Source organism: Solanum stenotomum, chromosome 8 (genome assembly GCF_019186545.1).
Source record: "Solanum stenotomum isolate F172 chromosome 8, ASM1918654v1, whole genome shotgun sequence".
Lineage (NCBI taxonomy): Eukaryota > Viridiplantae > Streptophyta > Magnoliopsida > Solanales > Solanaceae > Solanum > Solanum stenotomum.
Genome location: NC_064289.1, coordinates 55,947,489 through 55,960,008, shown reverse-complemented (window position 1 = coordinate 55,960,008; position 12,520 = coordinate 55,947,489). Strand labels below are relative to the sequence as shown.

Genomic DNA, 12,520 nt, shown 5'->3' with positions numbered 1-12,520 from the left:
ATTGTATAAAAAAGCAGTGATAGTAGCCATGTTATTTGTGGTAAGAAAGTAAGGCTGATTTGTGTTAGAGTAAAAGATATGTATAATTCGTAAATAAAGTTATATAATATATTATTTATGTAAATTGCCCAAATTAAATTGTGTTGGATCAAAACTCAAAATATATAATTAATATAATTTAAATAATATTTTTTATTTTATTTTATTTAATGAAACTTCGATTATTCGGTGCACCGTAGAATCTTGATCCTTGCATCGAACACCGAATCGAAGAATCAAATTATCCGAGGAAAAGAATTGATGCTGAAACGAAAAATCGGCATCAAAAAATTGAATTAGTTGAGTTCAAATTTTGGTATTATGTCTACCCCTAATTAACGGTTCGGTTTATGGACTATCTTTTGTGCTACTAAATCGTTCAATGGCACTTATCAAATGTTAAAAAATTCAGTTTTAATCAATAATCCTATTAAGAAGTTCGATACCCTTGTTTCAATTATTCCTTTAATTGGATCATTAGCTAAAACACATTTTTGTATCGTATTACGGTATCCCATTAGTAAATCGATTTGGTCTGATTTATTATCTTGTCTTTGTCACAATTAAATGGAAGATAATACTAGTTTGTGTCGAGAACAAGAACAGAGAAGGTGTGGCAACTACTTTGTTAATGCCTAATTTTAATAGTTTGTCCGTTTAAAAAAGAATAACCTCATTTCATTTTTAGTCTGTTTAAAAAAGAATGACCCTTTTCCTTTTTTGAAAACACTTTAATTTTAATTTTTCATATAATATGTTTAATATTACAAGATTAAAGAATATTTTAATACATTTGACATAACTTTAATTTTGAACCACAAGATTTAAAAATCTTTTTAGTTTCTTAAATTTCATTCCAAATTTAACTAGGACATTCTTTTTTAAACGGAGGGGTATAAAGTATGTGAGGTAAAATTAGGTCACACAAAAGAACGAAGAAAGAAAATTGAAGATGGCAATGGAGATGAGGAGAATTTTTCTGCGGAAATGTAATAGTATTCTCTCTATCTCTTCCTTTCATATTTTACATTCTTCTTCTTCTTCTTCACGCTGTAGTAAAGTAAAGGGTAGAGTTGGGTTAAATTTTGAGAAACTCAAGTGTTTAGATGATGCTGTGAATCTCTTCAATCAAATGGTTAGAATGAAGCCTCTTCCTTCAGTTGTCGATTTCTCTAAATTATTTAAGAATATGATAAGTATGAAGCATTACTCGACTGTTGTTTCTCTTTTTCGCGAAATGCAGATATTGGGTATTCCAATTGATGGGTTCATCTTGAATAGTGTGATTAATAGTTATTGCCTGATGCATCATGCTCATTTTGGATTTTCGGTGTTACCTATTTACTTGAAGAATGGCATAACATTTAATACTGTCACCTTTAACACCCTACTAAGAGGAATCTTTGATGAAAATAAGGTTAAAGATGCTGTTGAATTGTTCAAAAAATTGGTGAGAGAGAAGATTTGTGAGCCTAATGAAGTCATGTATGCAACCGTCATGAATGGACTCAGCAAAAGGGGTCATACTCAAAAAACTTTAAGTTTGCTCCGGTTAATGGAACAAGGTAACACTGAGCCCAACATATATATCTACAACATTGTTATAGATGCTCTTTGCAAAGATGGAAACTTAGATGCTGCAATCAATATTCTGAACGAGATGAAGCAGAAAGACATTCCTCCAAACATAGTCACATATAATTCAATAATTGATGGTTTGTGTAAGCTTGGCCAGTGGGAAAAGGTTAAAACTTTGTTCTCAGAGATGGTGAACCTTAATATGTATCCAGATGTGCGCACCTTCACCATACTAACAGATGGACTATGCAAAGAGGGGAAAATTGAAGATGCCGAGGAAGTAATGAAACACATGGTTGAAAAGGGTGTTGAGCCTAATGTAATCACCTACAATGTGATAATGGATGGATATTGCTTGCGTGGTCAATTAGATAGAGCTAGGAGAATTTTCAATATCTTGATAGATAAGGGCATTGAGCCTAACATTTTTACCTATAACATACTAATAAATGGATACTGTAAGAAAAAGAAACTCGCCGAGGCCATGCAATTGTTTTGTGAAATTTCTCAAAAGGGATCAAAGCCTAATATTGTTGCCTACAATATTATCTTGCAAGGCCTGTTTGAAGTTGGAAGAATTGGTGTTGCAAACCAATTGTTTGTTGAGATGGTATCTACTGGGCCAGTACCTAACTTATCCATTTATCACACTTTGCTTGATGGTTATTTTAAGTATGGACTTGTTGTAGAAGCTATGTCACTCTTTAATAAGTTGGAAAGAAAGACAGAAAATATTGATATTATATCTTACAATATTATCATTAATGGATTGTGTAAAAACGGTGAACTCGATAAAGCTCATGCTATTTTTCAGAAGCTTTCCTCAATGGGATTGCTTCTGGATGTGAGAATATACACTACAATGATAACTGGATTTTGTTTGCAAGGGTTGTTAGATGAAGCTAAGGATATGCTTAGAAAAATGGAAGAGAACAATTGTCTTCCAGACAATGTCACTTACAATGTTGTTGTGCAAGGATATCTTAGGTGCAGGAAAATAAATGAAATGGCAACTTTTATGAAGGAAATGACTGGAAGGGGCTTCTCATTTGGTGCAACTACAGCTGAGTTACTGGTAGAGGCTATTAGTGAGAATCCTTCCATCGTTGACATGTTACCAGAGCTTCATTCGGAAATCAAAAAGTGCAAAGTTTATTTGGCTATGTACTACTTTCTGCTTCATTTCTTTTTTGAATGCCCTTTTCAGTGTGTTTAACACAAGAACATTTGCTGTAATGTACTTTATGATGGACTTGATGATAAACAAACAATTTAAGCCACACCAAAAAGAAAGAGATTATACAAGAACAACAATTTTGAAAGAATACATTTTGGAATACTTAGCAAGAGTACTGTATTTCTTTATTATAAAGCGCACAAAATGAAAAAAAGAAGAAGGGGGAAACTGAATAAGAGTACCGCAGTAACAGTTGATATCAATACAACTCTGTTTTCCAAATGCCCTTTTCTCTAATAACTTCCAATTTTTATCTAGTCTTGGCAATTTAAGATTAAGAGGATCACTATGGCGTTTTCCATGCAAAGACACTTTCTTTTCTCGAGTAGTAAACATAATTCCACTACCTTTCTCAACTTCCGGAAAAGGTCTTGTTAACTCATCCCATGTTGTGGTTTCCCCACAAGTCATCTAAGACAATAAGATACCACTTTCCATAAAGTTGTTTCCTTAGCTTATCAGCAACATCAATATTCTCACTCAATTTCGAATTCGAGCTAGTAAGTTGATTAAAAATTTTATTCAACAACTCCTTCTCAACTTATTCTTGGCAGACTGTGCACCATGTGTGAATGTCGAAATGACTAGAAACTGAATTATCATTGTATACTTTGTATGCAAAGGAGTTTTACCTGAACTTGGCATACCAGTTCAAAATAACTTCTAGATCTGCCAGTCCACTTGTGAGCTTCCTAATTATCCAATTTAAAACCTACAATTATTTTATGAGATGTCAATGACATGCTCTCAACTGTCTTCTTGGGAGAGTTTACAACAATGAGGTTCATGTTCTTGGGAATCTTCTTGAGTAAATGGGAGACATCTTCTTTGATAAGTTTGATCTCTTTTTTTTGATAATGGAAAGTGAGAAAAAAAGATGCAAGAGNATCAAATGGTTAGAATGAAGCCTCTTCCTTCAGTTGTCGATTTCTCTAAATTATTTAAGAATATGATAAGTATGAAGCATTACTCTGCGGTCCTTTCTCTTTTTCGAGAAATGCAGAAATTGGGTATCCAAATTGATGGAGTCATTTTGACTAGTGTGATTAACAGTTATTGCATGATGCATCGTGCTGATTGTGGATTTTTGGTGTTACCCATTTACTTGAAGAATGGCGTTTCATTTGATGTTGTCACCTTTACCACCCTCATAAGGGGATTCTTTGCTGAAAATAAGGTTAAAGATGCAGTTGAACTGTTCAAATAATTGGTGAGAGAGAAGATTTGTGAGCCTAATGAAGTCATGTATGCAACCGTCATGAATGGACTCAGTAAACGCGGTCATACTCAAAAAACTTTAAGTTTGCTCCGGTTAATGGAACAAGGGAACACTAAACCCAAAATAATTAACTACAATATCGTAATAGATGCTCTATGCAAAGATGGGAACTCAGTTACTGCTATCAACTTTTTGAATGAGATGAAGCAAAAAGGCATTCATCCAGACATATTAACGTATAATTCATTGATTGATGGTTTGTGTAAGCTCGGTCAGTGGGGAAAGGTTAAAACTTTGTTCTCAGAGATGGTGAACCTTAATATGTATCCAGATGTGTGCACCTTCAACATACTAACAGATGGACTATGCAAAGAAGGGAAAGTTGAAGATGCCGAGGAAGTAATGAAACACATGGTTGAAAAGGGTGTCGAGCCTAATGTAATCACCTACAATGTGATAATGGATGGTTATTGTTTGTGTGGTCAACTAGATAGAGCGAGGAGAATTTTTGATATCTTGATAGATAAGGGCATTGAGCCTAACATTTTTAGCTATAACATACTAATAAATGGATACTGTAAGAAAAAGAAAATTGCCAAGGCCATGCAATTGTTTTGTGAAATTTCTCAAAAGGGATTAAAGCCTAATATTGTTACCTACAATACTATCTTGCAAGGTCTGTTCGAAGTTGGAAGAATTGGTGTTGCAAAACAATTGTTTGTTGAGATGGTATCTACTGGACCGGTACCTAACTTATCCACTCATAACACTTTGCTTGATGGTTATTTTAAGTACGGACTTGTTGAAGAAGCTATGTCACTCTTTAATAAGTTGGAAAGAAAGACAGAAAATATTGATATTGGATCTTACAATATCATCATTAATGGATTGTGTAAAAACGGTAAACTCGATAAAGCTTATGCTATTTTTGAGAAGCTTTGTTCGATGGGATTGCTTCTGAATGTGAGAACATACAATACAATGATAACTGGATTTTGTCTACAAGGGTTGTTAGATGAAGCTAAAGATATGCTTAGAAAAATGGAGGGGAACAATTGTCTTCCAGACAATGTCACTTACAATGTTATTGTGCAAGGATATCTTAGGTGCAGCAAAATAAATGAAATGGTAACTTTTTTGAAGGAAATGACTGGAAGGGGCTTCTCATTTGGCGCAACTACAGCTGAGTTACTGGTAGAGGCTATTAGTGAGAATCCTTCCATCGTTGACATGTTACCAGAGCTTCATGCGGAAATCAAGAAGTGAAAAGTTGTTCGCTTGGTTTATTCGGCTATGTTATAACTTTGATACAGTTTTGGTTTATCACCTCAAATGAAATTGAATCCAATGCAATTGTGGAAGATGAAATATGGCAATCAAAATGTTGCTTTGGCTTTCAGGCTGGCTAATCGAGGAGGTACATCACTGTTAGTGTTTTGATTGTTTTTCCACTATTTTTTATCTTGAAAATCAGATATTACTGTTCTCTTGATTGATAAATAGTGCGAGTTACCCTTACGTGTACACATTATAAGTTTAGGAATATCATTTCCAATGCTATTTGTTATCAACATGTATTGTCATTTTCTATCTATTTGAGAATAAATAACAATGTCCTGCAATATATTGAGGAGTAGCATATTTCCGACAGGCATTCCATTATATGATGTCAATTTTGTTTATGTGTGGGTTTGCAGAACAGGTTCATCACGGTCACGCCAGTAACTGAAGTTCTGAAAGTGAAGCAACTGATGATAGGTAGTAGTACTACTTTCTGCTTCGTTTCTTTTTTTAATGCCCTCTTTAGTGTATTTGCTTCATACACAAGAAGATTTGCAATAATGTACTTTATGATGGTCTTGAGGAGTAACAATTTAAGCCACGCCAAAAAAAAGAGATTATACAAGAACAACAATTTTGAAAGAACAAATTTTGGAATACCTAGCAAGACTACTGGTTTTTAACTATAAAGCACACAAAATGAAGAAGAAAAAAGGGAAAACTGAACAAGAGTAGTGCAGTAACAATTGATATCAATACAACCCTCCATCACTTATTCACCACAACAGAGTTGTCCGAGGATTTATCTTGACCCTCTAAGGCTGATGTACTGGCAAAGAGAATTGTATCTCGTATTCCTTACATGCCCTCTGCAAAGAAAATTACACTGGTCAATGTAATCGGAAAAAGAAAGAGAAGCTACTCCATTTTATGTGGCACTCCTTTTCTTTTTAGCATGTTTAAAAAAGAACTACGCCTTTCCATAATTGGAAATAATTTAATTATAATTTAATTGAAACTTCTGTAACCCTTGAAGCACTTGATGCTGGTTTTGGGGCCATTGTTCAACACTACAAGGAATTCCAGCAACTTTCTCTTTCTGGCCTCCTTACGGACCGTGTGTTTGAGTACATCAGGGTCCATGCTAAGATGTTAGAGATGCTTTCCTTAGCTTTTCTGGGGGATAACCATCTAGGCGTGCTCTCTGGTTGTGAGAGCCTCTGCAAGTTGGAGATTAGAGACTGCCCCTTTGGTGATGAGGTTCTGTTGTCCAATGGTGCAAAGCTGGAGACAATGTGATCCCTTTGGATGTTTAAATTGTTCAGGATGTATCCTTCTAGCTCAGAAGTTGCCAGGGCTTAATGTTGAAGTTATAGACGGGAGGGTCATCCGGACCCCGAGACAAGAAAGTTTCCATGTGTATCATTATGTATCAGTTTAACTTCCTCAAGTAACTTGTTCTTCTGGTGAAATGGTGTTGTCATGTAATTCTGGGCATGTATGGTTGAACTTTAGTTGTAATTCTCTTTTAAGATTAATGTGAACTAAGTCATTCATTTATACATCTCAAGTGCATATCATGACCTTGCAACATGATGCAAATGGAATCACATTTGTTGAACTTTCAAAAGTTATTTTAGTGTTTTACTATTCTTTCTTCTACATTGATAAATTTGCTTTAATACTAAAGAGATTATTACATCAAACGAATAAATAGTATTTGTTATAAATAATTTCTTTTGATACTGATTACGCATTGCACGGATACTAATACTAGTTATAAAAAAAAAAGCAAAAAACATGAATCAATGTATTTGCTTGCTTGTCCAAAAATGCCCACCTTGAGTTGTGCATGGTCATTGTCACAAATCACAATCAGTGGCGGAGCCACATATACTTAGTTGTCAAATGACATTTCTTGGTCTGAAAATTACAATGTGTAACTAGTTAAAAAAAGTTCTTTTATGTATATATATTAGGAGTGTGCACTATTTGGATTAAACTGAAAAATCAAACCAAATCGAATTGACTTATAATTAGGATTGGTTTTTTGGTTTGGTTTTGAATTTATAATTTAATTTGTTTGGTGGTTTGGTTTGGTTTCGGATTAAGAAAAATAAAAAGCGCAAAAAAAAAATATATATATATAAACCACTTTTGTTACTTTTTAGTTATTGTCTTCCATTATGTTTTAATTTATATTTTATGTTTGGAAATCTATAGTTGATATACTTTTAAGTATATATATTCAAATTGCAAACGAATTATATATATATTCAAATTGCAAATATAATTTTGATTATGTTCTAATTATTGACATAACTGAATAACCAAACCGAAAAAAAAACAAATCGAAAAGAGAAAAACCAAACCAAATTTTGATTTGGATTTCAAAATCAAAAACCGAAAAAATCCAAACCGAATAGTAGAAAATCAAACTGAAAAACCGAATGCACAACCCTAATATATATGTATATTGACACCCCTTGAATTTCACACAATTTTACTTTTTCATATTTTGACATATGTTATTAGTGAAAATTCTGATTTCGCCTGTGATTAATTAGGTCACACCGAAAATTATGAGTGGCAATGGCGATGAGCAGAATTTGTCTGAGGAATTGCGATGGTATTCTCTCTAGCTCCTATTCTTGTTCTTCTTCACGCAGTAATAGTAGCAATTTTGAGTGTTTAGATGATGCTGTTACTCTATTCCGTCAAATGGTTAAAAGTAAACCTCTTCCTTCAGTTGTCGATTTCTCTAAATTATTTAAGAATATGATAAGTATGAAGCATTACTCGAATGTTGTTTCTCTTTTCCGAGAAATGCAGAAATTAGGTATCCCAATTGATGGGTTCTCTTGACTAGTGTGATTAATAGTTATTGCCTGATGCATCGTGCTGATTTTGGATTTTCGGTGTTACCTATTTACTTGAAGAATGGCATTCCGTTTAATAATATTACCTTTAACACCCTATCAAGAGTAATCTTTGCTGAAAATAAGGTGAAAGATACTGTTGAATTGTTCAAAAAATTGGTGAGAGACAAGATTTGTGAGCCCGATGAATTCATGTATGCAATCGTCTAAGCAAAAGGGGTCATATTCAGAAAACTCTAAGTTTGCTCCAGTTAATGGAACAAGGGAGTACTAAGCCTGATTTATTCATCTACAGCATTGTTATAGATGCTCTTTGCAAAGATGGAAACTTAGATGCTGCAATCAACATTCTGAAGCAGAAAGACAAAATTAGGCAAAATATGCCGTGCCTATATGTTGTACATATCAAATACTACTAACTTCGATCATGACTGGGTTTGGAAAATAAATGCCATTAATAAGATTCGATTCTTTATGTGGCTCCTCATCACAAACAGACTTCCTACTTCGACAGTCCTCCACGCTAGAAATATCAGTAATTCAAGGAACTGTCCCCTCATGATCGAAAACACATTACATATCTTTGCAAAATGCCCAGACACTAAGCACATCTGGGACCACTATGATATAAACCTCACTGGGCCTGATTTCAAAGACCTCTAAAAATCACTTGATCTTAAACAAGCACTCCATTGTGCCCACATCTATTCTAACTCCAATCATTCTTTGAAATGTNTTGCAAAATGCCCAGACACTAAGCACATGCATCTGGGACCACCTCACTGGGCCTGATTTCAAAGACCTCTAAAAATCACTTGATCTTAAACAAGCACTCCATTGTGCCCACATCTTTTCTAACTCCAATCATTCTTTGGAATGTATGGCAAAAATAGGAATACTAAAATATTTCAAAACAAGAATATTAGTAGGCTGCCTAGCACCCACCATAATATTACCTTCCAGGCCATTGAATATTATCACTTAGCCTACCCTCCTCCAAAAGTAAATAAACCTCCATCAAACCAGTCACCAGAGTACTGGCACAAACCCCCCTAAAGGCATCCTAAAACTAAACTTTGATGGCTCGTATGAACTAAATTCCACAAATGGCGGAACAGGGGGAGTAATTCAAGACCACTTCGGTAATTGAGTTGTAGGCTTCTCTTGTAAAGTAAAGGCTCAAAATGCACTTCATGCAGAATTACTAGCGTTGCTGCATGGACTAATTTTAGCACAAAATAGGAATTTTAAGCAACTACTGGTGAAAACTGATTCTCATGTACTACTTGACACCTTACATGGTAACAATCCCATATACTCACATATTTATGTTGATTGCAGGTCGATACTCCGACAGTTAAAGGAGCCAACCATGAAGCACGTCCCGAGGGAGGCTAATATGGTAGCAGATATATTAGCAGTATACGGAAGGAAAACGAAGGAACCGCACATGATATGCAATCATCCTTGTGTTTTTGATACATCTCCTTTGCTTGTAAATAATGCTCTTAAAAGAGATGCTATGGGAACTGGATCATCTAGTTTCAGTTCCCCTGTTTTGTATGGTTAAACCTTCTTAATTAATTAAATAAAACACCTTCCGTTTTTAAGCAAAAAAAAAAAAAAAGCATTCTTTGTTCACTCAAAAGTCATTAAAGGATTACATTTCGTAATTTTGTCTGATGTAGAATATCTACACTAATATAAACATTAATTCACGATTCAAAGTTTTGATTCACTTAATATATGAAGATAATTTTCTCATTGCCTTATCATAATTTTATCGTTATTTTATGACTCCTCTTCAAAGGTGGTGGCATGATTGGACCTACTAAGATAAGGTAATATATAAAGTCAATCCCTAATAAAGTAGCTTTTAATTTGCACTATTAAATTATGTGAGTATAAATTATCTCCTAAACTACAATTATGCAGTGTTAATTATTTTTCTCATTTCCATTTAGTTGGAACGTACATAAAAACTAGCTTAGCATACGTGTTTTATATGTATGTCTAGTGTCAATTAATAAAATTATATATAAAAAGAATAAAATTATTTAAAAATAATAATTGATGTTAAAATAAATGTTATATCTATTTAAATGATTATAATTTTATATATAAAGCTTAAAAAGATTCTAATCATTAGTAGCGAACAATTACCAGGTGCTAATTGGCTTTCCGCGATTGAGTCACTGAGAGTGAGACAAGAGACCTCGTGATCAGGGGTGGAGCCACCTTATTGTTTGGGGTTTGTCCGAACGTCTTTTGGCAAATAATATAATATGATTAAAATTATCTTTTAGATATATATAATAAATTTTGATCCCCTTCGATTAGTTTGTATGCTTACTTTTTCAGATTTTGAATCCCTTATTGAAATCCTTACTCCGCCGATACTTGTGACTCCGATCAGAGAAGACAAAAGAGGCTAGAGAGGAGTCAAAAATAGGGTTGTGAGTTTTGTTTTGTTTGAGTAAGGAATTTGGGGCCAAAATTTGAAAATTGAAATGAGTTGGGTTATAAGTAAATGGAATTTTTACATAAATAATATATATTTTATTTGATTAATTATGTTTTTACGTGTTACTTTATTTTTATTATCATATATGACATAATTTTAGCTTTAATAACCATTTGATATAAACTATATTAAAGTTATATTTAAATTGTATATTAGGTAAAGCTTTGAAAAATTGTATTAAAGTTGTATCAAAACTGTTTTAAATATAAATAATTGGTGGTCCGATGGTGTTGATTACGAAAAAATAAAGATGAAGCTCTGAAAATCTGTTTAAAATTATCCTAAATTGTATAAATAAAAATGATAGTTATAATACAATTTGATTTCAATATTATATATTATAAATTCAATAGTTATTATTCCAAAACAAATATAATACATTTCTGACAATGTCAACTATTTAAATAGTACCGAAATGTTTGAAATTCACATATAATACTTATAATATATTTGTATTAAAAATGTTTTTTGTTATATATTAGGTAAAGTTCTAAAAAATTGTATTAAGGTTGTACCACAAGTATTAAATGTAAACAATTGATGGTCTGGTGGTGGTGGTGATTTACCGAAAAAGAAGAGGTGAAGCTGTGAAAAATCGATATTAAAATTCTATTAAAATTGTATAAAAAAGCAGTGATAGTAGCCATGTTATTTGTGGTAAGAAAGTAAGGCTGATTTGTGTTAGAGTAAAAGATATGTATAATTCGTAAATAAAGTTATATAATATATTATTTATGTAAATTGCCCAAATTAAATTGTGTTGGATCAAAACTCAAAATATATAATTAATATAATTTAAATAATATTTTTTATTTTATTTTATTTAATGAAACTTCGATTATTCGGTGCACCGTGGAATCTTGATCCTTGCATCGAACACCGAATCGAAGAATCAAATTATCCGAGGAAAAGAATCGATGCTGAAACGAAAAATCGGCATCGAAAAATTGAATTAGTTGAGTTCAAATTTCGGTATTATGTCTACCTCTAATTAACGGTTCGGTTTATGGACTATCTTTTGTGCTACTAAATCGTTCAATGGCACTAATCAAATGTTAAAAAATTCAGTTTTAATCAATAATCCTATTAAGAAGTTCGATACCCTTGTTTCAATTATTTCTTTAATTGGATCATTAGCTAAAACACATTTTTGTACCGTATTAGGGTATCCCATTAGTAAATCGATTTGGTCTGATTTATTATCTTGTCTTTGTCACAATTACATGGAAGATAATACTAGTTTGTGTCGAGAACAAGAACAGAGAAGGTGTGGCAACTACTTTGTTAATGCCTAATTTTAATACTTTGTCCATTTAAAAAAGAATAACCTCATTTCATGTCACACCCCAATTCCGGATGTGATGGCACGTGTCCATTTTCCACCGGACACGTCAGCCTAACCCAACCACAACGATAGAGAAGTAGAAATACGAGAATAAAAGATAATAAATAAGCGAAAGACTTTAATTAAGACTCAACATTACCCAGAATTTGGTTGTCACATGTACAAACCTCTAAATACATAATTCGAATAAAAATATACAAGTCTCAGAGTATAGTTCTCGAATAGAACAAAACTGAAAGTAAAGATAACTCAAGGGCACGTCTGGAATGAACCGCTACCTCTCGAGTATGTCCCGAAGCTCAATCTGCTAAAGAAACTACTAAGCCGAATCTGAGAGAGAGCTGTCAACCTACACAATTGTGTAGAAGCAAGGGTGAGTACCGAAAACCACAGGTACTCGCAAGTAACTCTAAACTAA

General features: G+C 33.2%; 2 protein-coding genes across 8 annotated transcripts in view; one reads left to right on the top strand and one right to left on the bottom strand.

Annotated features, from left to right (window-relative positions):
• The window catches only part of LOC125874124 (putative pentatricopeptide repeat-containing protein At1g12700, mitochondrial), a 78,219-nt gene that overhangs the window by 38,281 nt on the left and 27,418 nt on the right, over nt 1-12,520 (top strand). For 4 of the 7 annotated variants that reach the window (XM_049554951.1, XM_049554955.1, XM_049554949.1 and 1 more), the window contains exons 2-3: nt 1,457-1,604; nt 4,180-5,490. In XM_049554951.1, coding sequence (XP_049410908.1) covers nt 1,457-1,604; nt 4,180-5,339 — 1,308 coding nt within the window. In that variant the 3' untranslated portion in view covers nt 5,340-5,490. Of the gene's footprint in view, nt 1-1,456; nt 1,605-2,049; nt 2,155-4,179; nt 5,491-5,770; nt 5,832-6,390; nt 6,917-12,520 lie in introns of those variants that run through there. The other 3 variants (XM_049554952.1, XM_049554954.1, XM_049554953.1) reach the window with 3 other exon arrangements.
• The window catches only part of LOC125874168 (cytochrome b5-like), a 116,943-nt gene that overhangs the window by 88,449 nt on the left and 15,974 nt on the right, over nt 1-12,520 (bottom strand). The gene's annotated exons all lie outside the window — the stretch shown is intronic.